The 19,424-nt window shown below is 40.6% G+C and overlaps 3 protein-coding genes and 1 long non-coding RNA gene across 4 annotated transcripts in view; 2 read left to right on the top strand and 2 right to left on the bottom strand.

Annotated features, from left to right (window-relative positions):
• LOC117950856 overlaps positions 1-5,576 on the bottom strand; it is a 20,613-nt gene extending 15,037 nt beyond the window's left edge. The window contains exons 1-2 of the long non-coding RNA XR_004657993.1: positions 5,565-5,576; positions 1,342-1,347 (exon numbers count right to left, since the gene is read on the bottom strand). This is a non-coding gene — a long non-coding RNA (uncharacterized LOC117950856). The remainder of the gene's footprint in view (positions 1-1,341; positions 1,348-5,564) is intronic.
• On the top strand, positions 607-7,185 carry bphl (biphenyl hydrolase like). Its single transcript, XM_034882216.1, has 7 exons — positions 607-872; positions 2,190-2,293; positions 2,847-3,013; positions 3,945-4,098; positions 4,190-4,321; positions 5,375-5,498; positions 6,602-7,185. The coding sequence occupies exons 1-7, from the start codon at positions 787-789 to the stop codon at positions 6,690-6,692; spliced, it is 858 nt and encodes a 285-aa protein (XP_034738107.1). The 5' UTR covers positions 607-786; the 3' UTR covers positions 6,693-7,185.
• Positions 7,186-8,773: 1,588 nt separating this feature from the next.
• psmg4 (proteasome (prosome, macropain) assembly chaperone 4) lies at positions 8,774-11,638 on the top strand. The gene is made up of 3 exons (XM_034881670.1): positions 8,774-9,050; positions 10,010-10,085; positions 11,249-11,638. Exons 1-3 carry the CDS (start codon positions 8,874-8,876, stop codon positions 11,368-11,370), a joined length of 375 nt encoding a protein of 124 aa, XP_034737561.1. The 5' UTR covers positions 8,774-8,873; the 3' UTR covers positions 11,371-11,638.
• Positions 11,639-12,377: 739 nt separating this feature from the next.
• The window catches only part of LOC117950540 (solute carrier family 22 member 23), a 20,195-nt gene continuing 13,148 nt past the window's right edge, over positions 12,378-19,424 (bottom strand). Inside the window, exons 4-10 of the mRNA XM_034881669.1 lie at positions 18,774-18,960; positions 18,386-18,513; positions 17,599-17,701; positions 16,759-16,985; positions 15,493-15,525; positions 15,219-15,342; positions 12,378-13,453 (exon numbers count right to left, since the gene is read on the bottom strand). Of these exons, the coding sequence (XP_034737560.1) occupies positions 13,033-13,453; positions 15,219-15,342; positions 15,493-15,525; positions 16,759-16,985; positions 17,599-17,701; positions 18,386-18,513; positions 18,774-18,960 (1,223 nt within the window). The 3' untranslated portion in view covers positions 12,378-13,032. The remainder of the gene's footprint in view (positions 13,454-15,218; positions 15,343-15,492; positions 15,526-16,758; positions 16,986-17,598; positions 17,702-18,385; positions 18,514-18,773; positions 18,961-19,424) is intronic.

The following is a 19,424-nucleotide window of genomic DNA, read 5'->3' as shown; positions in this document are numbered from 1 at the left end:
GTGTGTGTGTGTGTGTGCGTGTTTGAGGAGGGGTTGGGGGTGTTGCAGACACATTTGAGGATGTGATATGGTAATGATTAACAGTGTGTGTGTGTGTGCGTGTGCGTGTGCGTGTGCGTGTGTGTCCGTGTTTGCGCGTGTGTGTGAGGAGGGATGTGCTATGTTGATGATTAAAAAGTTGTCTTTAAGAAGAAGAGTTGTAGAGTTCCTTTCAAGTCAGATGCCAGTCAATGTGTCACAGATAATCTATTTTGTATAAGTGCTATTTTTGGCAAACAAAAGTAACATTTATACAGGCATGTTTACAGACAATTAAAGGTCATAAAATATGCGGGGAATTAGGTTTAAAACTTTAAATCTAGTCTACACTAGTCTTCCTGCACCCAATTACATCAAAGTCTGTCAAGGAAAGTTATCCGGAAATTATTAGAAAATCAATCAAATTGATGTTTTTGAAATATTCACCTGTTAAGCCCAATGTAGGCTAGGTGTTATATGTATAACCCCCCCGTGAAAGTGGCCCTTCGGTCCGTTTTCGTACTTTTGCTTTAATTTCTTTTGCCAATAAAGATTACGTGGAAAGTGCCGATCTGACCGCAGCTTACTGGATTCCCTAGAAAAAAAGACCTCAACCTTTCAGTGCAGGAATAGACTGTTAATCTATTCTATAATAATATCAATATTAATGTAGGCTACAGTCTATGAGTGTAGGATATGCTGGATGTTTAACCACCAAAGAAGAAGAGTGGTCCGTCTGAGCGGACCTGTGGTGCGGACGGCGGAGGAATGGCGGTGCTTCTACTCGGGGGACGTTTCTTTAAATGCAGAAGTGACATTAAGAGAGTCGTGAAAGAGTCATTCCAGTCGTACTGGTAACTGCTTTCTGGTTGATATTTGCATGTTTATACTCACATTGACATGTGGACTTTAACCACGGAATGCTGCAGCCAGAAAACAGGAAATGCTCGCCCTGTTTCTTTTAGTCGTCTTTTTGCTGTGTTCCTCTGAAGCCTAGTTTGATTTAAAGCCACAAGATGGCGTCCATGACCACGCTGTTGTCCTCGGCTCAACTTTCACTCGATTTCAACGTGTTATTTACACCAGAAATCTGGGTTTCTTTCAACTAAACTGCCCCTCAAAAAACACGGATGCTTCCATACAACATTTTTTGCAAGTAAAACATTACTTTAACTTTAACTTTTATTGAACTGATGGGCTTTTATCATAGACATACCCTATGTATATATTGAATTAGTTTTTTATGTTTATTTTAATATTAACGGTCTATGAGTTTTAATCGGTTTTATAGCATTTGAAAAAATATTAAAATGGTTTCAAAACATTATTCTGACTAAACAATATTTAATTAATTATTTATGAATTAATTAATTAATAATTAATTACAGTTTTTTGAGGGGGATATATCTACTTCTAAATATTGGTGGGCACCCCCCCCCACACACACACACACACACCAATAATCCAGTAGCCTATTATTTAGTCATGTGAAGATGACTATTTAACCTGAAACCATATGCCAACATCCACACTACAATGAGGTAATTCTACAAGTACTCCTCTTCCAAATGTGTGAGAAAAAAATATTTAAAAATACTTTGAAATACTGCTTTCTTTTAGTAGGAACAAATGTCGTGATTATTGATCATGCATAGTCTTAAATGTTGAGGAGCTTTCCCCTCTAAAGTAAAAAAAATTAAAAACATTTCTTAGCAAAAATACTTGTTTTTCCTACTCTACATTTTCTATTAGCTAGTATAAGACATTTTCAGTTATTTTCAACAATTAAACTCAGCTGAACCAACCAAGTAACAACCCTGTTGAGCAGAAATCAATGTTGTCTCATGCAAAAATCTTGAAAATTGAATAATTTCCCTATGTGTAATTTTTGTAATTTCATGACACTCCATCAGAGCAGTCATCAACGGTGCAATGTTTTATTCAAGTGTCCTTGCTGACATGTTCAGGTCAGACGAAAAACGAGAGCTGCTAAAACTTTACTATTTAAAGCCAATGTTGTACTTGTTTCTTCATTTAATATGGCTGTAATTTTTGTCATATTTGATTCCGCTGTGACTGTCAAGTGAAAGCCAAGGTTTTTCAGAGCTGTTCTCATCTTGTCCACCACCGTGACCATTACTGCCACGGTCTACCTGTCTGTGTCCCTGCAGCTCGTCGCTGGCCTCGGGCAGGCAGCATGTTAACGGAGTGGATCTGTTCTACGAGCAGACAGGCGGAGGGAAACACGCCGTGCTGCTGATTCCTGGTGCTCTGGGTAAATACAGTGCTGCTCAGAAGTTCATCAACCCGTGCTAAAGTTGACTATAATGAGGAATAAAAAAAAAAAGCCTTTAAGGACACCAATTGTCTTTCTGAATGAATAATGTATCATAAATAAATAAATAAATATTCTTTCTTAAACTACAGGGGCATAAGCATACACCCCCCTATGTTAAATTCCCATAGAGAAAGGCAGATTTTTTATTTTAAAGGCCAGTTATTACATGGATCCAGGATACTATACATCTGTATAAAGTTCCCTTGGCCTCTGGAATTAAAATAGCACCCCCCACATTATCACATACCCTTCACCATGCATGGAGACATGGGAAACTTTCCAGAAGATCATCTCACAATGCAACTAAAACCAGCTATTAGGCTGACTGGAATAAAACCGTGCCAAACTCTAGGTATGGTGAAGGGTATGTGATAACAGACAATTGGTGTCCTTAAAGGTTGGATTTTTTCATTTTTCTTTAATTAAGGCAGAAACATAAAGTTCCAAAAGGTGATGTCTTTTTTTAAAGAGAAAACCTCTCCTTCCACAGGGTGCATTCGGACTGATTTTGGACCTCAGCTGAAGTCTCTAAATAAGGAACGCTTCACTGTAGTGGGCTGGGATCCCCGTGGTTACGGACAATCCCGCCCCCCAGACAGAGACTTCCCCCCTGACTTCTTTGAGAGGGATGCAAAGGACGCAGTGGATCTGATGAAGGTCGTATCAGTCTGTTGATCAGCCAGGGGTGACCATTATTACCCATCTGGATTGCATATTTACTATGGGGGGTGGGTGGGGGGAGGGGGTCATATGGTAGGAAGGAACATTGCTGTGTGAATCCGAGAGCATGGATTGATGAAGTTTTGTTCAGTTAAGGAAACCTTTCATGCACGCTGCTGGAACATACGGCTGGCATTTCAGAATAAAAGTGGAAATTCATAATTGTGTTTAAAAGAAAGTTTTCACAGCAGCTAAATGAAAGCACAGGCTAACACATGGTTTCAGAAGAATAGTGAAAACACTATAATGAGAAAATCAAAGCATTTTTAAATGTGAAACAACTCATAACTTAAAACTGCCTCCTCTGATCTGTACTTTATCCAACAAACTACGTTTTAACAGTCAGATAGTGTCTAATTTACCCCGAGTGGCTGATTGTCACTCCATTATGTGCCGCATAGAGGAAGCATGTTAGAGCGTCCCCACCGTTATATTGACACTGATTGCTAAACATATGCTCTCCATTTATCTGTGCACACAAATGTCCACATCAGTATTTTCCATAGTTTACTGCGCTTTAATAATCATAATCATAATTTTGAGAGTCCAAGTGATGTTTGACAACAGTCCCACTCAAAAAGCAATATTTCCAATTATAATTTCATACTATTTTTTTCATATATTATGCTACCACCGTAAACCCAAGACTTTTGTAAACTAACCAAAACAATGAAGTGTAGGTTTGTTTTCACAAAAGATTTGAGAAATTTCAAACGGCAAACATCAACTTTTCACCTTTAGGGCAAAATTATTGTTTTATAAATGCCTCTGGACCTCAGAGGGTTAAAAAACATATTTGCTTTGATCATATGCTTTTTGATAGGAAGAATAAAGAGGTAATTAATAGTATTTTGTATTTCATTGGCAGGCACTGGGCTTTGGCCAGTTCTCTCTGCTGGGGTGGAGTGACGGAGGGATCACCGCTCTGATTGCAGCGGCGAAGAACCCCCACCTGATCAGCAAGATGGTGGTATGGGGAAGCAACGCCTTTGTTTCCCAGCAGGACCTCCAGCTTTACAATGGTAATGTGCCCACGTGGTCCCAAACTCTGTGAACTGTGCATGGCGCCATCTTTCTTAACTTTGTATATTGTGTGTCCATGGCAACACATAGCGGTGCGTGATGTCTCCAAGTGGAGTGCGAGGATGAGGCAGCCCATGGAGGAGGTGTATGGAGCACAAATCTTTGCTAAAACCTGGGAGGCCTGGGTGGACGGGATCGCACAGTTTGCAAAAAGACCAGAAGGTACTGAATCCATATTTCTAAACACAACAGTGTTACTTAAATGACAACAGAAGTAAAAAAGACATGCAAAGAAAACCCTCCAGAAAACCCTCAAGGAGCTTGACATGTTGGGTTCTCTAAAACATTTCAACGTAAGATAGCATAAAGAAAATAAAAACATACAAAACACAGTCTATGCAAAAAGAAACAGAAGAAATGAACAACTAAATGAGGAGAGAAAATAAAGAATGAATGAAGAAAGAGAGAAAAAGACAAGAGACATGTTAGGCTACTGATACAGTTAAATATTTTGTGGGCAGGCTGGGTGGATTTTTCGAGTGGGATTTGTGAAATTGAACATAAGATTGCAACAAATAGGAGGTAGTGTTTTGTTGAATCAGAAGAAATTGGGCGACTTAGATTTAGAACTTTGTTGTGATAGACTCATTACACGGGTGGAGTTCAAAACTGAAAGCCATCAGAAATAACAAAATCAAGAGATGGAAGGGAACTGCTTCATAGTTATAATGCAATTATAAAGGAAGTTGTTATGTATGTGATTGTCAAGTATTGATAATATATAGTTACTGTGAGTTTGCAGTTTTTTGCATAGCGGAAGTGTTGCAAGAAACACAAAACTGATGGAATTTAGGATGGAAGATGTTTATTTTTGCCACAAGATCTCTACTACTTGTCATACACAAGGAAAGTATGGAGAAGTAGACGGGCAGACGGACAGGGCAGACATCCGCCAAGACATGCCCTGTCTCACAATGTTAATGCAGTGGTGACAAAAGCAACATCATTTGTGGACCCACCCTTGGATTTGGATCTGCTGCAGAATTAACTGGCTTCTTCCTTGGCCCATGCTACAGTCTTCCACCACGTCTCATCACTTTTTTTTACATAATCCTGTTGAAAGATAAACAGATAAACTAACAAACTGAGCCGAAAACATGACCTCCTTTGGGGAGGAGGTACATTTGAGATGTTCCTTAATTTTGTTATGTTCCAATCGAAGTCAGCTGAAAAACAATTGATTTAATTTTGTTTTCCTACATGTCATCTGGTCAGGGAGTATCTGCCTGGAGCTTCTGCCCCTAATCAGCTGTCCAACCCTCATCATCCACGGAGAAAAAGACCCCATGGTGCCCAGCTTCCACCCACAGTGCCTCCTCAAACACATCAAGGGATCACGGTGAGATAAGATCACACAAACACACACACACAAACACACACACCAGCGCACGCACACCGCGTCCACACTCACCTGGTAGACCAAGGACACTTAGGGCCCTATTTTAACGATCTGAAACACAAGTATCAAACGCAAGTAGCTTTGTGGGCGAATCTCGGGCGCTGCTGCTATTATACCAGCGGGATGAATGACTCTTGTATCCATTTCAAATCTGGGTTGGTCTGAAGTAGCTACATTACTCAGGTGTGGTTTGGGCGTAATGTGTAACAAACCAATCAGAGCGTTATTTCACATTCCCTTTAAAAGCAGGTGCGCTTGTTCCACGATGGATTGCTATTATGATGGTGGATTTGCTAGGCGCATGCTCTTAATACAACACATGCACAATTAATGTACATGTTGTGTAAAACAAGGTCGTACATGTATTTTCCTTGTATTTATGTATGGTTTGCAAAAACGCGAACTGCTGGGTCCGTGAGAAAAGAGAAGCAAAATGTATGCGCACTCAACATTACGGCCGAGCATGCGCCCTTAAAATAGCATCTGAATACCGCTCCACTGACTGTAGTCTAGGATTTTTCTGGTCTGTGGCGGAATTGTTTTCTGAAACAATGAACCGCCCCCGGGAGCTCAAATTAATTCCCTAATTCAGTTGTGCGTCTGTTGCAGAAAAGGAATGATACATGCGCCGGTGCACAAATTCAATTGCGTTGGGTGCAAGATAGGACCCTTAATGTTACCAAAACATTATGAGCATGCAATGTATTTTTATTGTCACTTGTAAGTCTAAGCAAACTGTAAAACTGCATCCCTCAATGGATAGCTATAACTGCATGGCCACAATAGTGTGTGTCAACCTACAAAACATCAATATGTAGGGCTGGGCCCTCATGATAGAAATAAGAGTAGATTTCCAGTCGTGACATAGGTCATTGATTGGTGAAAATGGTTAAGACTGCAATTAAAGAGTTTTTTTTCTCTTCGCAGACAAAAGGCTTCACTATTTCATCTAATTCACCTATTCACGTACGAGCACGCATGCACGCACACACACTTAAACAATAACAAAGTAACAAATACCTTCTTTTTTTATTCAAACCTAGATTACACCTGATGCCAGAGGGTAAACACAATCTCCACCTGAGGTACGCTGATGAATTCAACAGACTGGTGGAAGACTTTCTGGGAGACTGATCGATTAATTAACACTGTGAAACGACAACTGATTGCCTTGTGGAGAGGTCGCCAGGGTAACTAGCACATATGTGCACCTAATGACTTAATTTTGTTTTGATAATTTAATTTGTAATCATGTAAATCTGTTTACATGAAACATCAATTGTAAAATAACTCTATATTTAACTTTAAAATTCCAATGTTCATTTTATCTCGTTCATGCTAATGTTACACTGCAATTATTTAAAAAAAACAGTGACATTAGTTCCTAACGAGGTCTCGGTAAAGTTAAAGTAAAATGTCTGCAGCTGCTTGCTTTAGAAAACAAACACTTATACAAAGCTAAATTTAACAACACTGTTAATAGCTGTATTATCACAAAACTGAAATTAAGATTTGGTAAATTGTCAGTAACATTAAATATTTGTTTTGGTGATTACAGGAGTAATGTTAATGATTTCACATTGAAAATGATTTATGAGCATTAATAAAGCTATTTCATACCATTTAACAGCCCTTTATTTACACTACCGGTCAAAAGTTTGGGGTCACTTACAAATTTCCATTTCACTCCATTATAGACAGGATACCAGCTGATCTGGGTGGGGGGGCTGATCTTTAATGCAATATCTACATTTCCCATTATCAGCAACCATTCATCCAATGTTCCAAATGCTAATTTTGTTTACTAATCTGATATTATTTTACAAAACTAACTAAGACAACATTAAACAACCCTTTTGCAATTATGTAAGCACATAATGTAATCTGGAAACTGCTGCCCTGGTTAAAAAAAACAAGGCAACTGATCTCAGCTGGGATTATGTCTATAATGGAGTCCAATGGAAATTTGTGAGTGACCCAAACTTTTGACCGGTAGTGTAAGTGTTACCTATGTTACTCTCTTCACTCATTAGCATTAAGCTTTGTATCAGTAGAAACCCGGTAGTGTTTTCCAATGACCGTGCATCCCTCCCTCATGTCTCCCTGAGAAGAGAGATCTCTGTTTTGGGTGTCTAGGAAAAAAACTCAGATGACGCGAAAATCGTCGTTTTACGTCATTGGAGCAATTTTTGTCCAGAGGCTGTGGACTATAAGTCAGCTAGTTCCGCATGTTTTCAACCCGCTAATAAGGCTTAGGACCCGAAGTAAGCTCAAGCGAGCCGAAGCGGGTCGAGTGTCAGCCATCTTGGAGCTAAGCTACAGCTGAGCTAACGCTTTTCAGCAGCAAACTTTTACAACAATTACGTGCATTCAAACCACCGCACACCGGGGTACATAGGTACATACTGGAGAATATAATCAACTAGAAAATTCCCCAAGAATTTTTAACAGTCTACTACTTGGTGCACATCCGAATAACAATTAAACTTAATAAAAAAATAATAAAAGTGTTAAGTGTCTTAACCATTCAGAGATAGACCTTTTAAAACCTATTTAGGACCTTTCTGTTTCCCAGAAACAGCTTTGAAGTAGCTAGCGCTAAACCAACCCTACTCCATTTTAAAAAAACAGCACTTCTAGCGTATTGAACCAACATACAGTATCTTCACATGTAAATCTATAATGTATGTGTCTATTTCCACCAAAACTTGAGTTTTAATGGTTGGAAAAGTTTAGAGAAGACCAAAAAACAGCTTTTCGTGGTTTTATTTGGTTTCTGTCAACTTTGAATGTAGTGTTAAACAATGCTAAAATGACTGTCTATTTAGATGTAGCATGAGGTAAGGTAGGCTATTACTATGGATTTAGCCACCTAGCGTACATTTAATGTAGTTAAAATTAGCTTCAAATTTACAAGTTGCAAAATTAAAGCGATAAACACAATAATGCATCATTAATTAGGATTAATGTACACTGTTGTGCTTATTTTTGCCTATTTTATACTTCTGCTCTAATTAATTACATTACATTATAATGAAGGACTTTTACTTGTAACAGAGTATTTCTACATTATTATATTATTGTTACTTTTAAGTACAAATTTGAGTACATCTTCCACCACTGACGTGTCGGTTTTTTTGGTCAAGAAGATCCGTTGCTCTGGTGCTGCACATCGCATTGACGATCGATTGCTTTGGGCTGCCATCTTCCTTTCACCAGGAAGTAGCTCTTTCTGTTTCTGTTTGTAGCATAGATTGTTTATTGTAGCTAGCACGAGTCAAATGGTTGCTAGCTAGAGTTAAACAGCAACCAAAAATGACCGAGAACCAAAACGGAGCGGTGTTTGAGGCCATTACGGTGCACAATTTTTCGGAGAAGATTTTGGAGCAGGTGATACACTTTCATGTGATGAAGCTCAGCGGAGGGTTCTTCCTGTGGGTCGGTTCGAGTCCGGTTCTGTCCAACCTGGCGGTCTCAATGAGCAGCAGATATGTAAGTAAATACAACCAAATGTATGACTACTAGTTACTCCAACTAGTACTTTTATTTAAACACTGTACATTGGAGGTACTTGTACTTTATTTGAGTCTTCTGTTCATGTCACTCACTGTTATTATTGTACTAGCTAGCTAGATGGCTAGGCTAATTAGTTAGTTTTGAGATGTCCTCAAAGGAATGCTAAAGTTATTAGGCTAACGTTACTTGTTTAATATTTATGGGCAGGCTGTTCAGTTCCTGTTCAGTCACAGTTTCAGACCACACTATAATAAATACAAGACATATTATCCCACACGTGTATGATAACAGAAGTTTCAGTGATAAAACCGAGACGATTTTACGATGTATCCTACAGAGTTTGGGCTGATTTTTGTGATACCGATACTGTAGTACATGTATGGCTTTCCTGTGCAGTGAGTATCTGTGGGGTATTAAAATATTGTGGGCAGTATTGTTAATCTAAAAAAGTAGGACCGATGTTTTAAGTAAGAGTGGATTTGTAAATGCTATTTTTGCATCAGTGTATAAACCTGACATATTATCCAAAAACAGAAATGCTTATTTTATACGTTTACACCAACTGATTCTGTGTTAGATTAGGCTATGTATTACATTGCTCATATCCAGCTTCCATGGTTAAATACCACCAGGGAAAGATGGGAACACATGTTTGTGATCTGGATGATGATAAGTCCCTGTGGTTCTCTATAATTCCAGCACAGTGCTACTAGTTGGGTTATGGCTCCTTAGCAGGCCAATTATAGTAAATATTTTTCTTGACATCCTCTGACTTTAGCACAAACCACAGAGACAACAAAGCGGGACACAATTGGGAACACTTGGCCTGACAAACCGATAGTAAAGTAAAAGATTTTGGATATCAGGGATCTAATGATTTCTGTCCTGGAAGAAAGACCAACCGCTGTTCTGCTCATCATTTGTTCTGTCTGCAGGATTCAATGCCTTTATCTACTTTAGTCATGGGGGACCCCTCCAATACTGCTTCGAATTCCTTGGCACAGAGATTGGGTAAGAATGTACAACTGTACATGCATTTTTAGTATTTCTGCTAATGTACAGACTGATCTCATTTATGACATAATTGGCGTGTTATCAAGACACATTCTCGCTTTTTTGCGTGTTTATCAACGCCGTTAGGCTTTCATTGACTTACATCGGGGTGGAGGACAGGGCTTTCACCCAGGAGACCAGGGATTGTGTCTGGCCTGTCACATTTCCTAAACCTAACTGTCACTTTCTTCTTTTACTGAAGGCAACCCTGTTCTTTTTTTCTTAAGCCCAACCGGGTGTCACGTTTGCTAAACTCAACCGTCGCTTTCTTCTCGCGATAACATGCCAAGTGGTGCATGTTTATGCTGTTGTGTCGTTATAGTTTCTGGATATTAAAATGTTTTTGTATGTTTTAGCTCATTTGCTAGAATCCACTTATAATCAAGTTTACTGCAAACAATTCTCCAAATCCTGCTGTTGCTAGATCATCCTTCACGGTAACCGTTTTCAGTGTTTTCCGGGCGCTTGTTAATGTTATTGTGCAGTAAGTGTGGATGATTTGAAAAGTCTATGTACTGTGCAGTGGTGGAAGAAATTTAGTAAAAGTAGACATACCACAGTTTAAAAACACTTACTTCAAAATGTCACGTATTACAAGTAAAAGTACTTATTATGTGGAATATTTCCTTCCACAGGGTTTTTAGTTGTTATTATAGAATATTATTTTATTCCATGCAAGAGCATTTGAATGTTTGTCAATGTGGTGCCAGTGTTGTATAAACAAGTCCGAATTGTACTTAAGTAAATGTACGTTCCACCACTGCTTCAAAACCATGACACAGGTTTTCCAAAGATAACGCGATAATAATGTTCACTATGATATGTTGAAGATATCTTCACATAATGATTTTCATACAACCCCAACTAACTAACTAAAACCGAAAGGCTTCTTCAAATGTGCAAAAAACACACAAATATCCTTTGGAACGCATGTTTGGTATTGAAGAATTGTAATGAACAGGCTAAAACATAAGACTCGAGGTCTATTAACCAAAAATAATTCAGAGTCTCCACAACTTCCAAGACTGAATACTTCAGTGTAATTGTGTACTGTAGCAAATCATTTAGTGCTCTTGCTAAACTGAAAGTGAAATAAATATCTGTTTCTGTGTGTTTTGCAGCAAAGAAGACCAAAAAGCAAGTATTTGTGAGTTACAGTCTCCCGACGACAGACTCCAACCTAAGTCTTTCGGTGGAGAACAGGATCAAAAAGGAGCTGGAGCTTCACCCTGAACACTTTTGATTGTTAATTGAACTGAAGAGTTGAAGTGTTTTGTGTAGAACTGAGGACAGAGCAACAAGCAAGTAGCAGGTGCTTCTCCTCTTTTGGACTAACATACATACATATATTCGAAATACTTTAATCAAACTCCCACACAATTACCACAAACGGTCACATCAAGTGTTCTTTTATTGACATAATAAATTAATTGGTTTATTATCAAAACATGTAGAGACCTATGGCTTTTTGTACAAATGCATCGTATTAAAAAAATAACACTTAGAAAACAGCTTTAGTGGGATTTATTTTCCTCCGAGTGTTTAACTGTTGAAAATATACAAACTAGTAAACCATACAGGGTGTTCAGAATACGTGCTGTGTACTAAATATGATATTTATAATGTAGGATGTTTGGATTCAGGTATATATGGATGAAAAATGGGATGTATTATGTATTCAATGTGCTTATCATCCTATAAAAGAATGGTACATGGATACATACCTTACATTTTAATGCAGTCCTAGGCGAAACTTACATAGTAAAGTGTATAAATGTACACTAATCACAACTAGGCCAGGTCTGCGCAGGCTACGCTGCTCTATTCTAATCTTCACAAACGTTTATTTCCCAAAAAAATTGTAAAATATTGTGCTTTCTGGCTAGAGTTACACATCCTAGGTGCAGGATTACAACATTACCACAGTACAGAGAACAAGGAAGTGAGAGTTGGAGTGGAATTTTTTGCTAATTAAGGAGGTATTTCAAGCAACAAAATTGCCCTCGGCAGCATGACAAAATAAATACTGAATTTCTTGAATTACATTCTATGTTTTGTTAAAAAGAACAGAGCCGTCACGATAAAGCCATTTAAATCCTGAGATGCGTCATAGGACATCACTGTCCGTTCAACTCTCAGATTTGTTCAGCAGTACCCACAGTCTCTGCAGTGTGCCATGTCTCCGGCTGTTCGTCGTATCAGACAACCATCATGCACCGGCACTAGTAGCAGGAATGCTTTCCTTAAAAAAAATCTGTGTCTACACTAACCTCATCTCTGAGGATAAAGTGCCACATTGGACTTCTAGCAGAGGGACCACAAAAAGGAAGAAAATACATGTAAAAGTATTTGTGCCCTTTCATGCAAAAAAGAGTGGTTTAGCCAATCCATGGAACTCCGTGTTGGCTTAAAATCACAAACACTTTGATTGTGTCTCTGACATTTAGTGCAAAATAACTTATAAGATGCAGTGGCATCCTGTCTCCAACGAGTCAAAACTACAAACCAAAAAACTCACAGAGCACACGTTTTCAAAGCAAATCTGCTCTACTCTCCTTCCTCACTTGCCTGCGTCTTTCACTCATAAATCATTCTCGACAGACTGGAAGGCAGTGCAAGAAAATCACCAACACCACTGAAGACTTTCATATTATTTAGCACACGCTGACTTTAGATAAACCCGGTCAAGTACAATATTTTTGGCAACTCCTGAAGGAATCATACTCACTACAAACTACACAAATGAATTATCGTCACCATCCCAAACCTAAGCGTGAAATTAATTCTGGTTCATCCGAAAGATTCTTTTTTTTTTTTTTCTTCCCCTTAACATTTTTCTGTTCAGGTTAAAATTCTTGAGCAATAATTAGCACGGTAGTAGACTATTGCTATGATGCCATGATGTTCACACCCCATTGGCTATGGCAGGATTTCCAATCACCTCCCCACCGGTGGCCAGTGCGTAGGAGGCAGGCACCGCTGCCAGAGCGGTTGCTGCTGCCACTGTCGCGCCCCCAGTGGTTGTGAGGTGTAGCGGTGTGTCGTGGACGCGGGAGTAGTCCCCGTCAGTCTTGGCGAGAAGGAGGTGCTGCTCTCCTGGATGGAGCAGCGTCTGACGGGTGAAGGTCTCACCGTCAGCCAGGCTCTCCGGCAGCGGCTGGCCCCGCGGCTCGGGCAGCAGCAGCAGGCAGATGATGCACAACAGGGTGCAGCACGCGAAGATCACGTGATGCAGGAAGTAGCCCTTCTGGTTGTGGAGCTCCATGATGGGTGCTGTGAGCATGCCGAAGCCGGCGCTGGCCAGAACCAGGCCCAGCCCTCCACCCCTGTGCAGAGAGAGAGGAAGTTTAACTGATCGGAGATGACTATACTAACAACATCAAATGAAGTGCTTGTTGAATTATCGAAGGGGCTCTGAAACCTCTCTTGGTGGAGCTCGCTGTTACCATGGACAATTTTACCCCACGCAAGAACAGCTACAGTGAGCTGCTACCATTGCAGATTAGGATCGATTTGTACCTTATCCTTTTTTTGCTGGATCAAATGTTCTGGGATAATGATTCATCTTGTAGCCAGTTTGCTTGGTTCCAGAACCTAAAACTCTTTATTTCAGCATTTAATGAAAATGTCAATGGAGCAATTGGAAGGGGGGGGTAATCATTTCAGGAAGCAGAGCCGTTTAACAAAGGGATGATCACTGTGGTGAGCTCAATGATGGATGTCTCCAATTTTCTTTGTAACTTTATGAAATCAACAATCATGTCCGCTGTCATGCTGTGATTAGCCAGATGGGAACGTGCGTCTCCAGTTTTCTTTTTTAATTTCTCATATATTTGACACTTTCTGCGTATGCAAACGAGTGCAACACCCTGGGTGCTTTTCATTATGCTTCCTTGCGTCTTTTCTCCTCCCATGACCAAGAAATCGTTCCCCTTCCTCCATCATTGACAGTCTTCTAATCCCTTTAATGCACCTCAAGGAGAGGAGGCTTCTGGAGAAGCTTAAAGTGGAAAAACACAGGGGTATCCAACGCAGAAGTCTTTTGTCGAGTGGAATGACTTAAAAAGGGACCTAAAAGGGACTTTTTCTCATCACAAGGTTTTTACTCACCACTGTCGCACTAAATACACTTGCTCTCGGGGTAATTACTTGCATTGTTGGGTCTTTGTAAATTATAGAATGTGTCCTAGACCTACTCTATCTGTAAAGTGTCCCGAGAAAACTCTTTTTATTATTTGATACATCCATCCATCTATCTTTGTGTGCTTCCATTCCCGAGCCACATCAACCAGCTTCGACTGGGGGACCCCGAGGTGTTCCCAGGCCAGGTTGGAGATATAATCCTTCCACCTAGTCCTGGGTCTTCCCCAAGGCCTCCTCCCAGCTCGAAACACGTCCCTAGGGAGGCATCCAGGAGGCATCCTTACCAGATGCCTGAACCACCTCAACTGCACGAAGGAGCAGCAGCTCTACTCCGAGCTTCTCATGGATGACTGAGCTTCTCACTCAAAATCTTAGGGAGACGCCAGTGTAAAAGATGCAAGGAACGTTGACATACTGAAAAGCACCCCGTGACTGCCTTTCAGGAGATAGTCTAAATAGATGCACCACTCACAACTCCACCACAAGATGGAGCTCATGAGCAGCATGAGAACAAGAGCTGTGTCCAAAGATTCCACATGTGGTAATGATACACAGTATGGAGGACCCTATAGTAATTGTCAAAGTGTACTGTATTTTGCGGTGAGTACACAAGTTATCAATGCACTTTACCATTTTTACTATCAGGAAATTTTGTTTTTAATGCTTGGAGATCAGTTAAGCTGTAAGTTTAACACGGTCAGTTAAACTTAAAATGTCCACTGCTTTAGACATTTAATAGAGCAATCGAAAAATAAAGGAAAGCTCACACTTTTCTGGTTGAGAAAGTTAAGACAACCTACTGAGCCCCTCCCCCCTCTTGTATTGCACATGTACTGTATACTGCCCAGATTGTACAGAAAAAGTCATTTTGGACATAGCCTAGAGCTCGCCAACTGCAAAAGGCTCCCCTAAGTGTCATATTTTATGTTCATGACCACCCAGGCTTACCTGATGACAGTAGGAGTGATTTCAGCACAAAAGAAAATGCTGAGTGTGCTGACTGCGTGGGAGGAGAACATGCCGATGATGGAGAAGGCCATCGAGAATTTCCTGTTCAGAGTGTCTCGCAGAACTGTCCAGAAGGACAAGAAAACGTAAGAATACCAGAAACACCCAACATGAAGCACACAAACAAAACAGCTAATCTAACATCGTCCAAGGGGCAGAAAGGAGAGGGACTTTGAAATTAGACCACAATGTATCACAAATCAACAAACTGTACCTATGTCATGGCGAAGGCTGTACTTCCCAATCACTAGATTCCATCAGGGAGCATTGGGGAAAAGAGGAGAGAACATGTCATTAGTAAGCACAAAGGGAAGCGCAGGGATGACTCATAACAAGCAAGATAAAAAAGCCTTCAGGAGAACTCTGAACAGTTCAACCACGGAAGCCTGAAATAATGACTACTGTACTGCATATGTAGGTCAGAAAAAGGGAGAATGAGAGGAGGCTCCTATTAGACTGAGAGTTGAACGGCAGCCTGTACTGTTTTAACGGCTGGGATAGTACAACTAACTTTACTGTTAAATTCAGACTTTCTGTTTTGAAATAATTTGTATAACTTTATGGAAAGATTGTTGTAGTAGTGGGACTTTTGCTAAATCTTTCCCCAGACAGCAACAGTCCAATCATAGCGTAACAAGCATAAATATGCAGATCTGTCAAAAGCTTCCAGTTGTTCATGGACATGCCAATTGTGAAAATCACATGAGGACACTAGTCAGAATGCTTCTTATATAAATCCAGCTTCTGAACAGTTTTGAGGGTTCTTCTTGCCCCTCTAAAACAAAACAAAAACACAAGCAAAAAGTGTAAGGGCAGGAGTATCACTGTGTTTTTCAGATTTACAGTAGGATGCTAAAGGCAGCAATTAGAGCTGGGCAATATTGAGAAAATCAAATATCCCGATATTTTTGACCAAATACCTCAATATCGATATTGTGGCGGTTTTGTAGGGTTGACAGTTGGTGCTTTCACAAAATATGTGCACAATGAGATCTTTGATAAATAACCATCAGTTATGTTGATCTAATAACTATGTGAGTAAAGGCAAATATTACAACAGCTACAACAGACTGGTGTGTTCAGAAAATTACATCACTCTACTGTAATGCAGCCTTTAAAACAAGGAAAAGAAAAGACTTGTGTAATATCAGGATATTACAAAATCCCGAAATTGAAGACGATATCTAGCCTCATAAATTTATATAATACCGATTATATTGCCCAACCCTAGTATCAAGCCTGGCCAACAAACTTGATTTTAAGGGTACAGGACTGTAAAACGTTTGGGAAACACTGAGACATGCCATCAACAGTTGTCATTTCAGACGCCAAAAATGAGAAGTTGCTTTTGATTACCTCTGTCTAAAATTGAAGACATATTGTTCCATAACAATGTAACTTTAACTTCACTTTAAGTGAGTCTTATTATTGTAAACTGCACAGGTGCCACTCTGGAAAGCTTGACTGTGTGATAACTCACAGTTGAGTAACCCCAGCTGCAGTAGCGATGCCAGGGCCGTTATGATCATGAAGGTGAGCAGCCCTCCTCGCCGACCCATCAACCCCACCGCGGGGCAGAGCGCCAGGCAAGTTGCCACAGCAATGCCAGCCATAGTGTAATAGTCCGCGTGGCACAAAGCAGTGGGCTGGGCCTCCGGGTCCATCATACTGCGGGCGAAGCAGTGGTGGATCCCATAACCTGTCAGCCTGCACAAACACACGGAGACACAATAAGAAAGTGGAGAGGGAGGTAGTACCTGAGACATGCATCTGCCAACGGGCGACAGAGGTTTACACATAACATTAGTGAAAATGTTAACATAACAGTGTAATGAATGGATTTTCTTGAGTGGAATGCGGCTATCAAACGTGTGTGTGAATTACTGCTATTGGTTATAATATAAAAGCAGGAGGGCCAATATTTGTAAGCTCTAAAACTGGAAAATGGCATGGGTTGTAACTAGGCAAATGGCTGTGAGTGTGCTTGTGTAGATCATGGATGTATATTAAAACCGTGTAGATTAGAACCACTTCATTAACCAATCACGTGGTATTGACGGGCAGCTAGGCTTTGGGTGTCATCAATGTCGTAATTTGTCTAAAACAATACAAGCCTCAATACGTGCTTCCCGGGAAACTACGGGGATTTCTTGACACACGCTTTGAAATCTTGGCACTGAATGTGACATCACTACATAACATGTCATAATTTCCCTTTTGTGGGGGCGAGCTCATGTAATTCATGCTCTCCCAAAACAATGGATGTTATCTTTGATTAGAAAAGGAACTGTAGCTACCAGCTCGGTCACAACACACTTACGAGTTGACACACAGCACCACAATGTTTTTCCACAGGTTCCTGGTGCTCATCATCTTGACAATGCAGGTCCTCTGGGGTTTGTTGTGCAGCTCCTGCTCCAGCTCTGGTAGGAAACATGAAACACACACCTTGAGACCTATCCATACAGAAGGTAAGGAGAGTCCTGCCGCTAAGGGGCAGATAGAGCATGTCCCTATGCCCACTCCCATCATCATCCGTCTGCTCGGACACTAGGAGACCCAGAAACACGGAATCAATCACCAAGGCAGGGGCGGAATAGATGTGGGGGGGGGGGGCAGAGAGGGGAGAGGTCTGAGGTCACTTCTTTAAGGGCCCGCACGATTGCAAGGCAGTTAATTATCCACTTTTTTGATTGTCCATTCATTGTAGAAGTCATTTATCAAGAACAAATCACCAAAACTCTCTATTTTGAGCTTCTCATATGTGATTATTTACTGCCCACTAATATTGTGAATTGAATATCTTTGAGTTTTGTTCTGTTGATCGGATAAGACAAGTAATTTGAAGACTTGTCATTGGGTTTTAAGAAATTGTGATCCACTATTTACTGACATTTATAATGATCGGAAAACAGATTAAACTCTAATGAAATGAAAACTCTGTCTTTGAGTTACTTGCATGTTCATTTTGTAACAAGAAGCAGCTGCAACATAACAAGTGTCAGCTACAGTTTAAAATAATTTGCATGGTGACGTGATTTAAACAAAAGAGAGTATAAATTCATAGCTAAATGGATTTTTATTTTCATTGTTTTACCCCACCTCACCTGTAAGCACTCCACTCGGCTCGCTGGTCGTGTTAACCTGGTTCTTCCTTGCGATGCGCAGCATCATGGCTTTGGACCGCCTGTAGTGCTGGGTGGCCAGCAACCAGCGCAACGACTCGGGGAAAAGCCTGCAGAGTGAGAGAAAGAGAGGGATGGGAAGGATGTGGAGAGAGAGGAGAGAAGGATGAGAAAAGATTTGATTTGTAAGAGCAAGAAGAACAAAAATGGGGAAAGAAGGAAAAACAATAGAAGAAAGAGAGTATTGTTTGTCAGTACTGTGTAGTGCAGTGTGTACTGTACAAGCCATTGCCTGGCTCAGCGAGACAAGTATCCCCCCCCCCACCACTCCTCCTGCCTCCTGTGGATTTCCCCCATGGGCGGGACTCACCAGACGTAGGGCAGCATCAGAACGAAAGGGCTGATAATGACAATCTGCAGGACCTGCCAGTCATCCCGGTCCGGCCAATTGCGGCAAAGAGCGGCCACCCCTGGCATCAGTAGCTGCCCGCCCACCATCAGAAAACTGGCCACCATGGTCATGGAGAAGCGCCAGGCTGGCAAACAAAGCTCAATCCCTGAAATGGAAAGAGGCGAGAAAGAGGAAGATTTAGATTCACATAAATATAGATTCTTCTAATGTTGGTGCACCAGTGGAGACGAGTAAATAATGTATATGGATGTGATTACCATCATGAACTAGGCAGCAGCCTTAATGGCCTGGAAGATTGTAATGTGTGTGTTTGTTTTAATGGTAGGGACAGTATTGAATTTCCTCTGTGAATTATTGAGGACTCCTATTACTAACCCTTCCCATGAGAGCACACTAGTTTAACACCAGACCTCTTTATAAACTTCAGATGGACTACGTGTTAAAGTTTTTAAGACGGTTCAGCTGCTCTGTAAGCGTTTCATTGTAACCGTCCCTTAATTTCCAACCACCCAACCAGGCTCTCTTCCCCTCCCCTACTGTCTGTAACATGGTACAGTCCAGATGGCCCGGCCCATATGGCAAGGTCTTCTTGAAGGTGATCTTTGAGGG

Source organism: Etheostoma cragini, chromosome 9, assembly GCF_013103735.1.
Source record: "Etheostoma cragini isolate CJK2018 chromosome 9, CSU_Ecrag_1.0, whole genome shotgun sequence".
In the NCBI taxonomy this organism is placed as follows: domain Eukaryota; kingdom Metazoa; phylum Chordata; class Actinopteri; order Perciformes; family Percidae; genus Etheostoma; species Etheostoma cragini.
This window is presented reverse-complemented; position numbering and strand designations above follow the sequence as displayed.